Here is a 16,112-nt window from a genome sequence, read left to right on the forward strand (position 1 = left end):
GGGAGAGAAAGGCTGTCCAAGCTCATCCTAGGTTCCACAGACCAGAAGATTCTTGAAGGACTCTAGGGTTAAAAGCACTTGCTGCTTTTGCAGAGGACCTGTGTTTGGTTCCTCACCTTTAACTCCAAATCCAGGGCACACTCACTCAAAATAACTTTCAAGGGCTTTCACAACACAGATTGATTATTATCCCACAGGTTAGGACAGTTATCTTAATGTTAACTATTTGAAGAAGTGGTTGCTAACCTGTAGAACCCACAAATCCATCTCCTTCTACCAAGTGGGAATAGCACCCTCCCCCACCAGAATCCCACAAAAGCCCAGAAGTCCACCTAGGAAGGAAAACAGAGACTCGCATCATTTAACTGCTATTTATTTTCATAAACATGAGGTATTTCAAAGTGCTATAAGGTGCAGCACTAAATATATACATTTTGAAGAAATTAAACACAGAACTTTGCCATTTTTACCCAGTTCTATGCACCAAACATGAACAAATACAGTAACAAGGAAGAAACAGGCTAGGAAAAAAAAGGAATATATATATAGTAAAATTTCTTTACAAAAGTTTCTTAGTTCAAAAAGTGATAAAGTAATATCTACTCAAAACTTTCACAACTCATTTTCATACGAAAATATAAGTATCAAATTTAGTTATGTATCAGCATCATATTAAAGTATACAGGCCGTGTAGGAATTAGTACAGTACATAACAGATTAACAATATATTTGTATACAAAACATGCTCCTCAAACATTGAGGTATTCTTACAGTACTTAGGTGTGAACTTCCAGTCTAATACTGGCCGCAAGAGCCACCTCTCATTACCCAGGACGTATACAAAAGGCGGTGTATCAATGGTATTTACACAAGTGTTCCCAGGGGCATCAAATGGCAAACCCCCTTCTGTGGCGTCTGCTGGAACTTAAGCACCATTGTAAAAAGAAGGAATGACTGTTTGGAAGTTTGGACCAGAACAAGGTGACTTCACAGCCTCCTGAAGCTCCCAACTGTCCCGGAACTTCCATGGCTGTCACCAGGTGATGTGGAGGAGGAAACAAGCCACCCAGCATCCCAGAACTCAGTTTCCCCACCCCCCCAAGGTCATGGCAGAACCCCGTGTCCTGCCCCCTACTCAGATCCAAACTCGACAGGAGAACGATTTGAAAGTAAACCAACATTCTTAATGTCAAAACAATGTTTGTTTAAAAAAAAAAATCAAAATGTGCAAAGTGGCAGTGACTGTCCGTGTGAGAAGCGTTTAGCAAGTCCGAGCATGTTCGATCTTCTTTAGCAGCTGCTGCTGTCTGGCCTGCAGTTTCTCCTTTTCCAGCAGAAGCTGGTGCTCGTTGGCCTGCAGGGCGTGGACGTACTCGGTGGCTTTTTTCAAGATGACCACCTTGGCAGCCTTCTCGTTCTTCACCAGCTCAGGCACATGGTCCCTGAGCGTCAGGAAGCTGGAGCGCAGGTCGTTGCGGCGCTGGCGCTCCAGGATGTTGTGGTTGCGGCGTCGCTCGCTGTCCTCCGAGTCCGAGTTTCGGGGGCTCAAGTTCTTAGCTTTCGCTGGGACAACATTCTTGAGGGGGCGTGGAGAAGCCTCGCTCTTGAGTTTCTTCTGCGGTGGTGCGTCTTCGCTCTCAACATAGGGTGAGGGCGCAGCGTAATTGTGCTGCTGGTGGATGGGAACACAGCGCTTGAGGATCAGCTCGCCAGCCTGTGCTCGCCCCACACCCAGAGCTGAGGTCTTGGGACGCACAGTAATGGTGAAGGTGGTGACAGCCTTGTTATTAGAGGAGGAGCGTCTCTTCTCCACGGTGACCACATCTATTTCCTCCTCTTCATCTTCCTCGTCGTCATCTTCATCATCTTTAAGGTAAAAAAAAAATTCAGGTAAAACATTAACATACACACCACTATTTGAGTCAAGGACAGAAACTAGATAGGTTTTGACAAGATGCACACACAAAACACACACACACAGAAAATATTCCTTCCCCAGGCTTCTATTCTGAATTTCTACGGAAGGCTTTTAGCAAGTGAGGTGGGGCCAGCAGAACACTTACCTAGCATGGAAGGACAACCCCCAAAACCCTCCACAAGTTAGATCCCTGGTGTAAAAAATAAGACCAAAAAACTTTGACCAGGTGGCAGAACTCCAAGAACCTGGGTTTGAGTCACAAGAAACAATTGGCAGTGGGAGTCTGCAAACGGTTAATCTTCCTCCATCCTCAGTTTCCCCAGCTATTCAATGGGGGTAATAGCACAGCGTTTGAGTTTGGCAGACAATATGTAGACTTGGCGACAGATGCTCTGTAATAGGAGCTTTTAGCATAATCACCAGCCAGTCTGCCCCATGGATTTATTTATACACACTTCCACAGCCACCCTTCAGACTGGAGGCTCCTCATTTGGTGAAAACACATGGCTGCGTTTGATTTTTCCATCCTTAAACTCGAGGAACAATTTCATTGACTACGAATAAACAACCTTTGCTCCAGGAGCTCTACTCAGGAAGCAGTTTTTCATCTCGGCAAAGATCAAATCTCAATTACAAAGCTCTAATCCACAGTAGCTAAACCTCATCCCAACGGGAGCAGCGCCCAAGCAGCAACAAAAAAATCCTATCTGTTTCCTGACTCCTCGTTTACTCGCATGCTGGGAGAGAAAATTATGGTTTTAAAAAACTGCAAGCATGAAAATCAAAACATCTTCTGCTTGATCTAGCTAGGACCGGAAAGCTGAACAATTGGGAGGTTTCTTCTGAAGCCGAAATGTTAGGCTGTTCCAGTCTGTGGGTCCCTTTAAGCCAGTGTTTTGGTTTTCAGCCAAGAAGACAGCTGTTGGAAGGAAGTGTTTCCTCACCGAAAGCTGTCAAGGCAGACATTAAAGGGACAGAGCCCTTTCAAAGTGCAGGCTTATCACCAAGTTTCCTCCCAGGAGCCTCAGAACGATCCCCCCCCTCACAGCCCAGAAGGAAATTTAGACTTTTTATTGTGAAAAAACACTGGCTTTCAAGGTCTAAAAGGAGGGTTAGTTACAGCTCCAAGGACAAGGGCACACAGGATTTAAATTGTTTGTGGTGCTTCCTCAGCCCCAAGGAAAAAGCGTCCCCTACCACCTTCCGAAGAAGACCCAGATAAACGCACACAATAGAACCGCTGAAGGCTTGCGGGTTGCGTACATTCCTAAGGAGGGGCTGCGGAAGGGACCCGCCCTCACCTTCAAGGGCACTGGGTTGGCGAATTCAACTCCAACTCAATTAGGTCAGAAATTCCAACTAGGAAACGCAACTGGACCAGCCCTCACTCAAAACCGGAAAGAGGATCCCTGAAAATGTACACAAGCACTAATGCACTTGCTGCCAGCTGCTGAAGTGTGTGTGGGGGGGGGAGTGCCCCCACCACCAGGTCTTTCTGATCCTGACTTGCGTCAGGCACAACGCCGCCTGCTGGCCACGCACCAAGCGCAAATAGCCCACCACCCACGGAGGGCCCACAGTCCTGGAGGTGGAGGGGGGGGGGAATGGGAGCCAGGCATTCTCCTAACTTTTGGAAGCCTAAGTGGGATTGTACACAGCCCTCATCTTTTGGGAAATCTTTCCCCTTCCCTGTCCTGGCCTAGAGGGACCTTTCCAACGCACTTAACAGGTTTCAGCCTAGTTAGCTTTCCGAGCCAACATCCTGATTGTGCTGGCCACCAACTTTTCCCACGGTGAGGGCAAGCCTAGAGCAAGGATTTCGGAAGAGGACAGACCAAATTTAAGGGAAGGTATAGCTGGTGCTTCCAGACTCCGGGAGAGGTGAATAAAATAGGACCACCGGCACGAACCTACGATAACAAAGGGACCGCAGTCTCCCCGACACACTCCCTGCACCTCCCGCCCCAGGATCGCAAGGAGGCAACAAGGACCCTGAACCAGGCTTTACCTGAGTCGCTCAAGGTGTCCTCTCCGGAGGTACTGAGGGCCTTATGCTCGCCACTGTTGGCTGGACGGCCGCCTGCACGAGCAGGAGCGGCCACCGGGGCAGCAGCCGGAGCAGACACAGTAGTGACCACAGCGCTGGTCGCAGGGGCACTGATGGGGGCAGCGGACACTGGTGCCGGCTCACGCTTGTTCACTGGGAAGGGGAAGACCACGGCGGGGTCCACGCACTCCGCAGCCGGGTGGGAGAGATCGGTGGGCAGGGTGGCCCCGGTGCGGCCAGCACTCGCCGTCCCATTAAGGGCACGGCCCCCGGGGCTGCTGGCACTCACTCCCGGAGCCGGGCAGGCTGTGCCGGCGCCCGGGGGCCCGTGGCCGTGCTGCAGCTTCTCGTTCACCGCACGCTCCAGCTTCTCGCGGGCGGAGAAGCCGCTCCACATACAGTCCTGAAGGATGACCGGGTTAGGGGTGAGACTACTCAGTCCCCCCAGACCGAATGCATCCTCTTCTGCTGGGTTGCCCCACAGATCGGCCTCCGGCAGCAGCATCTCCGTAGCCCAATTCGAGGGCTCCGGGCTGTGCTCTGGGAAGGCGCGGCTGGGCGACAACGGGGGCGTGGGCAGCAGCTCAAACTTCTTCCAGATGTCCTCCCCCGGTGGGGTCGAATCGGGACCGCCGAAGTAGAAGTCATCTTCGTCCGGATAGAAGCAGGGCTGCAGTGAGTCAAACTCGAGGTCTGGGTTCTTGCAGATCATCCCCGGCATGGTGGACGCGGTGCAGCTGGGCATCTGTTCGCCTCCCGGGCGGTGACTGACCACTTTCCTCTCCGCTCTTTTTAATGTGGGGGAGTGCTTCCTTCCCGTGGGGAGCACAGAGTCGCGCCAACCTCCAACACTACAACCAACAGACAGACCAAGAGAGAATGAGCCAAGGGGGGTGGAATGGTGGGGACAGGCAGTGCCCCCCCCCCAATCTCGCCTACAAGCTTCCCAGCCTTTCCCACTGCTCGAGGTGGAGGAAGTTGAGCCTCTCCTCCACTCCCTCCTTTTGTGTACAAGCTGTCTAAGACTGTGGGTGGGAGGGGGCTTGCAGATGCAGGGGGTGGTGTGGCTCGGCAACTTTGGAAACTGCCGTTTCATTCACACAAGGCACTGCCTGGGGGAGGGGGGCAGTTCAAGCTGCAGATCCCAGCTCTTACTGGCACCATAGCCCCTCTAGCAATAGTGCAGGACCCAACTGCTCAAAGGAAGTCCAGCTACCGGGCACGAGACGGCACTACCTTCCATTTTTGCAGAAATAAGATGCGGGAGCGCAAACGCTAACGGGGTTCGGGAAACTTTATTAATTATTAAGGGCCTTTCTCCAAACAGACCAACAACAGACACTTACATATAATCCCCTTCCAAACAGCGCCTTAATTCTGGCAGATACCCTTGGTGCTCATCTTCTACCTATATCCTATTTTGACCCTTTGCAATTTCCTCCCTTTGGAACCCCCAGTCTCTTCCACCGAAAAGATGCTGAACCCCCATTTCTAAGAATGGTGCAAGGGCGCCCGCGCGATGAGGGTCGCCGGAGAGAATCGCGTCCCCTAAGCTGGAGCAGCCGTGACCTACATTATCACTCAGCGTCCTAGCTTCGCCTAACCCCTTTTCCTTCCTTCCCGCGGCACCTTTTGGAGAACGCCAGCTTCGGGTGGGGACGCACCGGCTCTCAGTCAGCTCACACTAAGACAAATCTTGTAGAGCCTGGCGAATTTCTTTTCGCTAAAGCTATCTCTCTGCCCCGGCCGGGGCTGTAAAAAGGATTAGGGCGGGTCTCTTTCCAGCCAGGGTGCCTACGGGTGCTGAATTAGCTTTTCAGGGAAAGCCCCCAGATGGTTTTGTTTCGAAAGCAGACACGGTGTGTGTCCCCCACACACTAAAAAAAAATAAAATAAAACATAAAAAAGAAAAAACCCGACATATTTGGGCGCCGGGTGCAGAGCCCGGTTCAGGGGCTCGCCTAGCCGCAGCGCTCCGGCGTTCCCCCGGCGCTCGGAGCTTTACAAGTACCGCTTCTTACCTCCCGCAGACTGCCGGGGATCCGGAGGCGACTCGGCTCTGGGGTCTCCGGGTGGGCTGAGGGGGCGGCGGCGGGAGGGGGTTGTCCTCGGGCGGCTGCAGTGTGTGCGCGCTTACGCCTGGCTAGCGCTCGTTCAGCTCCAACCCAGTTCCCAGGAGCCCCCCGCATCCACCCAGCGCGTCCAGACAGATGACTGTCACTGGCTGCGCTTTGAAGCTCGGGGGATATTATTAACTGAAAAAAATCTGACACACCCGGGGGGCGGGGAGAGAAGGGGGCTGTGGCGCAGACGAGGGGGAGGGAGAAAGGCAGAGGCAAGCGCCTTTACCCCGCCCTCTTGATTTCCATAAAAATCAGGGGAGGCGCCAAAGCCTTTCGCGCCAAAAGCCATTTGCTTTTTTTTTTCTTCCTTTTTGCAGACTGCAGGCTGCAAAGCTGGGAAACCCGGGGCGTGCTCCTCCCGCCCTTTTGGACCCCCGGGCTTGCCTCCGACGCACTCAGCGAACCAGCTGCGCGCAGAGCGGTGTTGCGCAGCACCCACCCCATGGACCTGGGCATTACTTGGCTTTTCTTTTTCTTTTTTTAAACCCCTGGTTGTGTGCTGGGGGGCGAGGAGGGGCGGGGAGGTTTCTAGCCTGGTCCCTGCTTGCACTGCCTTTGTGTGTGTGTGTGTGTGTGTGTGTGTGTGTGTGTGTGTGTGTGTGCGCACAAGCTGAGCTCCAGGCCAAAGTCGAACAAGGCTGGCTGAGGGACTGTTCGTGTGTGATCTCGAAAGAAGGCGACTGGAGTGCAAAATGGGAGGCCGAGGACGCGCCCACGTAGGAATGAGACCGCAGGAGGTTTCTAGTTTCAAATTGAAAGGAAGGGGCGCCCCCCTTGTTTGAAAATAAATAAGTGCGGGCTACGAGGGTGGCGCCGCATCGCTTTCTTCGGCCGAAGGCGACACCTCGCGGAGACGGAGCAGAAAGCGGAGTCGCACCGCTGGGCCTCGAAGTGGGGCCACCCCCGCGAGATAGTTAGCGAATCCTCGGTACCGCGGGAGGGGTTGTGAAACGCTAGGAGACTCGTCCCCCACCTTTCCGAAGCCAGCGTTCACTAAAATTCCGGACAACTGGACTCGGTGCAAACAGAAGGAACTACACAGTCCACATCGCCCAAAGTACCTCTCAGTAAAACCTTGAGTTCACATTGAAGGCATCAAGGAAAGCCACCATCACTTCTTTGTGTCCCCATTGCCTCACCAAGTGGTGGTGTTAACAGAAAAAGCGTGACATCTTATTAAGACCTGACGGGGTGTATGCATTTTTCATTCACCCCGTGGGGGACATTTTCCTCCCTCCCGTCTCACTTCCGTTCAGGCAAACATTCTATTTCTTTCCGAAATGATGGGGTTAAAAATAACCGCTCCTGTCCCCCAAAACTTTCCAATAATGGCCCAGGCCTCCTGTGGCGCCTCTTTCACTGCCACATTCCCAGTGGGGTGCGATTCACTCTTAAAAAACATTCCCTTAAGCTTGTTTGTGGGGAAGCTTCTCCATTTCCCTCTAAATTGGAAATGACACCCCTCACTCACCTCCACCGAGGAAGAAGAGAATGCTAGTGAATCAAGTTCAAAATGCTGTGTATTAGCATGTGTGAAGGTTTTCCCATCTGCCCCTGAATGCCTACATAATTCTGGGGACCAAGGCAGATTCTAGGAAGTAGCCCATGAATGGGGGGAGGGTGGATCTCCCTTTCGAGCTCCTTTATTATTTGGATCACATATGTAAAAAGCCATTTACCCTTGCAAAAGCCTTTAACACTCTCATTTCCACACCCCTGGCCTTTTCCATTCCAAGCCCTCCCATGGCATTCTCCCCCAAGGTGTTGGCTTTCTGAAACCTTTGCCTCTGTTTGTAATTAGACGTACACAGCAGGAGCTGTAAGGTAAGTGCTCCTGGATGTTGATGGAGGAGGGTGTCACTGAAAGGGACCCTTTAAGGAAGCCAGATCTGGCAGGTTAGTTTTGCTTATTAGAGACACAGCGGGAGAGAGATAGGTGTGACTCCAGAACTTGCTCTTTTTAAATTCTTGTTTCTCTTTTTGTTGCTGTTGTTGTTTGCTGGCTTGTGTGTGTGTGTGGGGGGGGGGTGACTTTCTGTTTTTGAAATGAGGTCTTGTATAACCCAAGATTGCTTCAAACTCCATGTTTTAGCAAGGATGACCTTGAACTCCTCCTGATCCTCTTGCCATCACCCAAATTCTAGGTGTACCAGCCTGTGCCTTCACATCTGGTTTCCAGAATCTTTTTCAGAACCTCAGCACCAGACGCATAAAGGGCACTTAGACATGGCTGCCTGAACTCCCTCAAGAACAGAAGGACTAGGAAAACAGGCCAAGACTGCCCAGTTAGTATGGATAAAAGTCTTCCCTCTTCACCGTTAAAAGATAGGACGTTTCAGAAAAGAGAGAACAGGGAGACGGTGACCTGGTTACTCTGCATGCCTCTGAGCAAATCGTTTATCTTTCTTGGGCCTTAATCTCGAATCTCCTGCTCTTAAGGCAAACCAGCAATTACTGAAATTACCAGCAAGTCTGAATCTGAAGGTTAGAAGAATGATAAAAGTCAGCAAGTATTTATTGGTACCTTCATTGGCAGGTAGAAAGATAAAAGACTGTTCATGGAGAAAAATTACCTAATAGCCCTTCTTGGTGGACTCACTGAGAAGCCCAGCCATTCCTCTTACAGATAAACGTAGAAGCACTTGAAGTTTCCAAGGGACACACATAAATGAAAGGAATCCTTGGCAGGCTTCGAAGCCAAGGCTTAGTCCCACGGCTTGAGACCCAACAAGGATCAGGATGCTTTGTGGATCTCACCTACAACAGGAGGGTAAAAGGTTTCTCATAGCTAGGAGCATCTTACTGGGTCCTAACTTCCCCTGTCTAAATAAAGGTATAGTCTTTTGTGATGGTGCATACTTAACACTTCAGCATTCTGGGGCTGGGTCAGGAAGACTGGGAGTTCAAAGCCAGCCTGGGCTATTCCCAAGACCCTGTCCCAACAAAACAAAACACAGCCCTGTAAAGTTTGCTTATTAAATAATTTTTTAAATCCCTGGGAACAGGCTGCCAAGATGGCTCAGCGGCTAAGGGTGTTGGCTGCCATGTCTAAATACCTCAGTTCGGTCTCCAGGTGGAAGAGAGAACAGATTCCCGCACATTGTCCTCTGACCTCTACAGGCATTTAGTGCCATATGGGTCACACATATACACATTCTCAATTTAAAAAAAAACACTGCTGATTATTTGGATTAATTGTCCGTTCATTTCTTATAAAGATTTGAGGAAAGAGGAGGTGGAAGAGGAGGGAGTGTTATGTGGGAAAAAAGAGAAGGAAGAGGAGAAAAGAAAATTGCCATTCTGTATTTGTATTGCACACAAAAAGTAAACTATGAAAATAGTTCAGATTTAAGATTTAATAGCAAAAAGTAAAACTACCAAAGAAGATAGAGTCAGAATAGGAAATAGACTTCATTAAATAGAAATGTATGGGAGTCTCACAAAATATGAGGCTTGAAGAAAGGGCAGATGACAGAAACGCATGCAGTGTCCTCGAGCTACCTGGGGTTCTGAGAAGCTGAGGGAAGGAAACCTGGGCTGGTAACGCCGTCTTCTCAGACCGATAAAGTCTCAGGTATTATTAATGCTGTCTGGAAGCGGCCCACAGAGTAGGTCACGGAAAGTCTACCTTGGCTGGGTGTCACAGAATTAATCTTCACTGGGAGATAAGAAGCCTGGCGAGTAGATTGAGAACAGCTGAGTTACCTTTGGAGGATGTCTTTATGGAGATAAGGGCTACGCAGAACAAGCTGTGCCTACACTTGCAATTTACCGCTTCATTACCCTTGAGTTCATCCACACTCAAGAGTGTCATATTTGGGATGGTACTTCCCAAGTGCCCTCAGAAGTCAGGACTGTATTCCCAGTGCATGAGGGCTCCTCTAAACCGAGTGATGGTGGGGAAGCAGTCAGAGAGAAATCTTCCAGGAGATGAACAGGTAATTTGCCAAACAGGAAATGAAAAGTGAGTACAGCCGTGAGAGGTACAAATTCCCCAGAGTCCAGACAACGCAAATGAAATCTCAAGACTAGCAGTTCGGGTCTAGCGTATTGTCTCCAACTGATGGTGAGGCTGGAGAGTGGGAGATAGGAACCCTTTCCTGTGCCGTTGGTGCATCTTCCCCAAGAGGAGAAATAATTCCACTCTCAAACTCACCCAATAAGCGATAATAAAGCCAGGGCTCTTGAAACGGCTCAGTGGGTAAATGCGCCTGTTACCAAGCCTAGCACCTTGAGCTTGATCCCTGGGTCCTACATTGTGGAAGGAGAAAATTAAAGTTGTCCCATCCCCAACAAAATAGATAAAAATATAATGTAAACTAGTTTTTAAAAAGACTGAGGATGGTGGAACCTATGTGTGACATCAGCACTTGGGAGAGAAAATCTGGAGGATACTCAAGTTTAGGCTAGTGTGCTGTCTATAGCTAGATCCTGTCTCAAAAACAAAAAACAAACTGAGTCTAGGTTAGTGGCAAACACCTTCAGTAGCAATACTCAGCACTGGGAGGCAAAAGTACGTAGATCTTTGTAAATATGAGGTTAGTCTAGTCTATACACTGAGATATATCCTACGAGAGAGAGAGAGAGAGAGAGAGAGAGAGAGAGAGAGAGATCATCAAGAATAAGCACTGCCCCAAGGTTGTCAACAGCAAAAGCACTGTGAGAGTTCTCAGTGCCTATCAGCAAGCTGGGTGCTTTGCCTAAAATCCTAGCACTAGGAAAGCTGGCTCCAAAGAAATGCAAATTTGGTGTCATACTGAGCTAACTACTAAGACCAGCTTAGGTTATATATAGTGACTGGAAGGTTAATCTTGGTGGTGCAGCAAAATCCCATCTCAAAACAAAAGCTATATACCCTGGAGTGTGTGTGTATGTGTGTGTGTGTGTGTGTGTGTGTGTGTGTGCGCGCGCACACACACACACACACACACACACACACACACACCACGCACTGGTGTGCTGGGCCCAGAAAGATGTCTTATTGGGTAAAGCACTTATAAGCCTAGCGACCTGAGTACAATTCCCTGGGGCTTACGTGGTGTAAGGAGAGAACCAACTCTCACAACTTGTCCTTTGATTTCTGTAGGGATGCTGTGATGTGAGTGTGATGCCCCTCCCCTCTATTAATAAAGGTATTTCCTCAGGGCCAGCAATATACGGTACAGTATATTTTAACTGTGCCTTTTAACAATGCTGGCCAGAGATAGCAAGCTCTACTTCCTAGCAAGTCCTACAGACTTGAAGATGAACAGCAGATACTCTCCCCTACACTGTGCTGTCAGGCTATGGTGTTTGCTAGATTTTGAGTTATAGTTCTTTGTTTTTAAGTATGCATATACCTACATATCATACTTATATTTTTTTGATGCTGGGAATTGGACCTAAGGGTCTTCTTCATGCTAAGTCAATACATGCTCCATTATTGAGCTGCTCCCAGTCACTTAAACAAAAACAAAAACCACTTGTAATGGATTTATTGGGATACACACCACCTAAATCAAAAGGCATGGGTAGGGGCTGGAGAGATGGCTCAGCAGTTAAGACCACTAAGTCACTCTTCATGAGGAATTGGGTTTTAATTTCTAGTACCCACATGGCAGCTTATAATTGCCTGTAATTCCAGTTCCATGGAATCCTATGTAAATGATAATAATTATTATTGTTATTTGAAAAGAAGCAAGTGTAATAAACCAGCCAATTTAATACAGTCACTAAAAAGAAAACACGCCACACATACTATAACTCTGAAACTCTCTATGACTAGAGAAGACTGGTTAGATGGCTCGGTGGATGAGGCCACGGGCCACCAAGCCTGACATCCTGAGTTTGATCTCAGGATCCAGATAGTGGAAGAAGAGAAACAATTCCAGCAAGGTGTCCTCTGACCCCCAAAAACATACCAGGCAACACACAGTCCCCATAACACACCCGCAATAAATAAATGTTATTAAGAATAAACGGGCAAGGAGTAAGGCATGGGTCAATGTGTCTGGCGTCTGAAATACATGTGTCTTTCTATCTGTCTATAATATCTGCGATGGTTAGATTAATTATGAATGCGACACACACTAGCCTTGTCTGGGAAGAGAGTTGCCAGGAGAGGTTGTCTAGATCAGGCTGGCCTGTGGGCCTGTCTGCGAGTGATTGCTTTAATTGATGTGGAGAGACCTACCGCAATGTGGGTGGCACCATTCCCTAAGCAGAGGTTCCTTAACTGTATGAGTGGAGAGGGTGCGCTGGAAGGTAAGCACCCGTGCATCCATTTTCTCTCTGCTCTTGGCTATGGAAGGATCAACTGGTTGAGCTTCTTGCTGCCCTCGTCTTCCCTGCTGTGTTGGACTGTACCTTGGAATTGTGACCTAACTCCGATTCTCACCTAAGCGGATGTTTGGGGTGTTTTGTTTTGTTTCGAATATAATAAAACCAAACTGTTATGTATGTGTGAGAGTGGGAGGAGGCTTCTCTTGATGTAATCTTTTCACAATGGTGGGGTTAGTAGTAGATGTAAACATTTTTTAATGATTTTCAAAATATCTATGTTATGTGTACGTCTTGTCTGTTGGTTTCTGCTACATGAGTGCAAAGGACCACGAAGGACAGAAAAGGGCACGGATCCCTTGGATCTGGAGTTACAGGTAGTCGTGAGCCACCTGATGAGGGTATGGGGAACTGAGCTTGGATTCCCTTCAAGAGCAGAATGCACTCTTAACCCTTGACCCATTTCTTTCCAGTCCCTCTAAGTTTAATTATTTTTCAAAAAAAAAAAAACTTACTTGCATAGTTAATTATTTATGTGAAGCAAAGGGTCCCTTCACAAAGCCTAATCTCACCCTTAAGTCTGTTTTTCTCACTCAGATTTATTGTTATTCTCTCTGACTACCTGCCACTGAACTCAATGTTGAGGGTTCAGAGAGGCTGAGATGAGGCAAAAATAGCTGGTGGTCGAATATGCATCAACAAGGAGAGCACAGCCAAGTAAAGTATATAATGTTAGAGTGTGTTGGTTTGAATAGGAATGGTCCCCACAGACTCGTGTCTGAATACTTGGCCCACAGGGAATGGCACTACCAGGAGGTATGCCCTCATTGGAGTAGGTGTGGCCTTGTTGGAGGAAGTGTGCCACTGTGGCGGTAGGCTTTGAGGTTTCATATGCTCAAGCCAAGCCCAGTATGGCACACAGTCTCCTTTTGCTGCCTGTGGTCAAGATGTAGAACCTCAGCTACCTCTTCGGCACCATGCCAACCTGCATGCCTCCATGTTTCCCACCATGATGATAATAGACTGAACCTCTGTACTATAACCCAGACCCAATAAATGTTTTCCTTTATAAGGTTGCAGTATCTCTTCTTAGCAATAGAAACCCAAACTAAGGCACAGAGGTTTTCCAAACTAGGTGCATATTTTTGGTTATTGGAGACTGGAGGAAAATTTCAAAGCCAGCATTGAGAGAATTTGGGGTGGTGGTGGTGGCAGTAGTGTGGCTGGGTGGTGAGTAGGATGGTGGTGAGTGGGTGGGTGAGGGGTTGTATTGGTGACAGCATCTTTAATGCTGGTTCTATCCTGAGTTGTAAGGCAGCCCCAACACCAAGACTTGGCTCTGCATCCTCCAAAAGCCAACGACACAGCCCAGCAATATAGTGAGAAACAGACAGAAATGAGTCACATTGGGAAGAGGAACAGATAAAGAGGTCCAGTGTCCCCCCACCTCCCAACCGCCCAGTTCATCTCTGAGGTCCTGACAGGTTTAGGATTGAACGGAAGGACAGTGGTCAATGTGTTCCCACGCATCGTTGCACCGTCATTGTGTCAGCTCCAGTTTCTCTTGTAAAGTGGCCTAACAATTTGTAAGGACGGTGTGGGACCAGTGAACCCACTGCCTTGAAGATAAGAACCCTCTCCAGCTAGAACCAGACCTGAGGCTTTTCCTTCCTTTAGCATGACGCTGCTAGGGGAATTGAGGAGACACACGTATCTCTTTAGAATACGCTAGGTTGAGGACAGGACACCCTGAAATGTGGCATTTGGTGTGCTGAGCAATTTGCACTAAGAAACAAGATCTTACTAATTTTCTCCCCCTGCCCTCCCAACTTACTCCAAATCCCCTTTACCCACCTTAGGCAAGATTCTTCTGGATGAATCTAATTGCCTGGGACCCCTCTCCTGGACCTTCATCCTGAGGGAGACTGGATTACATCACTGTGATGGTAAATACCACACCCCCACTGTGGTTATAGGCTCTTACTTGTTCATAGGGCCCATTCATCCTCCTGTTCCCCCAGCCATCCTTTATTCTCTACCAAGGTGTCAGTTTCTTCTCTTCACTGGAAAAGTCTGCAGGCGTCATAATTTCACTGGGTCGTTGGCCTTTCATAATCCGATCTTGTGATTTTCCCAAGCACACTCTAAACTGCAAGCAAGCAAGCCTGTTATCTCCTTGAATTGAGCTAATATCAGTTTATTTTATAGACCTAGTCATTTGGCTTTCAGAGGATGAAAGGAATTAAAATATAATGAAAAAAACAACACCAACAAAATCCCTCCAGTCCTATCTTCATTCATTTTATGGATTTAAAAGTGGCAGAGTCCAGCCTGCTACGTACTCAAGGGCCCTGTTTCCTGAACAGTGAAGCCTTTCTCTCAACCTCAGAACTTTCCAGACACATGGGAAGAAGGCAGGGACAAGGGGGTAGGCACTGTGGAAAGCTAAGTGATTGGATGGCAATTTTGTTGGAGGGCTGGAATTTCTATATCCTCATTTTCCTGAAGCTAAAAGTTAAAAGATGTCCCTGGAGACAGGCAGTTTTGGAGGTGAGGGTGGGGGTGCAGGGTGGCCCCGCAGCCTTTATGTATGTGTGGAGAGCCTCAGGCTCTCCTCTGGTTATGAGAGCGCCAGAAAAGGTTATGCTCTTGGTACCCGTCTCCCGTAGAGATCGTAGAGGGCTACAAGCAATTCTGATTCCAGATCTGGACTTCCAATCTCTTTCTCGAAATCTTCCGGGAGGAACAGCCCTCCTCCACCTGTGTTCCTTATGTGATTATTTTCCTGGTGCCTTTGCAGGATCTTGTCCAGCTTGGTCTGTCCTGTTTTCTCTTCCAGAGGTCAGCACGTTAGATGTCCAATCCCACCAAGGCTTCTTGCTGACTTCACCCTCCCGCCCCCGCGCCCCAGGCTGGATATAGGACCCCTTCCCTGGAGAGATGACTCAGGCCCTCAGAGGAATAGGATGGAATTGGTAGAACCGGCTCGGGAACCTTCCAGCTGTTTTCTGAGTTTTGGTCATGATTGATGATCGGTATCAGTGACTCCTTCAGTTCATCCCAGAAACTGTGGCTTCTGGCCCAGGAACCCTTTCTCTTTCTTCTCTGCTTATTCAAATTCTGTTTTTCAGAGCTCAGCCCGAGGCTCTTCTCTTCTCCAGCCTTGCTGTCTCTTCTCCCACATCTAACTCTGCTATTACCTTTATCATTGGGTTCATGAATGTGTAGCTCCCTTCACAGGACCTGCGGTTCCTAGCCTTTGAGCCCTCTACCTCCTTCCTGCCTTGGCATCTTCTACCCTAGCCACAGAAGCAAATGGTGGGTGGCAAGAACCCAGACCTGAAATCTTGGATCATCACAATGTACTTTTGTGTTATTTATTTGATTGTTTTTAGTATTAGTGATGGAACCCGGGACCTTGCACATAGCAGATGCCGGGCAAGATTTCCACCACTGAGCCCTTATTTCTTCACTTTTAAATTAGTAACTGATGAGAATCAGAACCCCTGATTTGGCTGCCTCCTTCCTTCCCTTCCAGTCCTAGACCTCCGGCAGGGTCACCAGGAAGCTTATCCCAGAATTCAGCTGTGACTGCAACAATCGTCTGCAATGCTTCTGTGTAAAAGCTACTGGCTAGGAATCCACTCTCCAGCCAGGATCTCTCCCGAGCTGCACTCCTTCTTAACGCCAAGTAACCTTAGACCTCGACCTGAAACAAGAAATACAAAGTGTAATCTGGTAACACAAGCAGGAGACTTCCAGCCTA

At 48.6% G+C, this 16,112-nt stretch overlaps 1 protein-coding gene across 1 annotated transcript; it reads right to left on the reverse strand.

Moving 5' to 3' along the window:
- Positions 1–363: 363 nt before the first annotated feature.
- Positions 364–6,205, reverse strand: Mycn (MYCN proto-oncogene, bHLH transcription factor). The gene is made up of 3 exons (XM_075984025.1): positions 5,987–6,205; positions 3,927–4,816; positions 364–1,866 (listed from the first exon to the last, which is right to left on the reverse strand). The coding sequence occupies exons 2-3, from the start codon at positions 4,708–4,710 to the stop codon at positions 1,262–1,264; spliced, it is 1,389 nt and encodes a 462-aa protein (XP_075840140.1). The 5' UTR covers positions 4,711–4,816; positions 5,987–6,205; the 3' UTR covers positions 364–1,261.
- Positions 6,206–16,112: the final 9,907 nt, after the last annotated feature.

This window comes from Microtus pennsylvanicus, chromosome 8 (genome assembly GCF_037038515.1).
Source record: "Microtus pennsylvanicus isolate mMicPen1 chromosome 8, mMicPen1.hap1, whole genome shotgun sequence".
In the NCBI taxonomy this organism is placed as follows: domain Eukaryota; kingdom Metazoa; phylum Chordata; class Mammalia; order Rodentia; family Cricetidae; genus Microtus; species Microtus pennsylvanicus.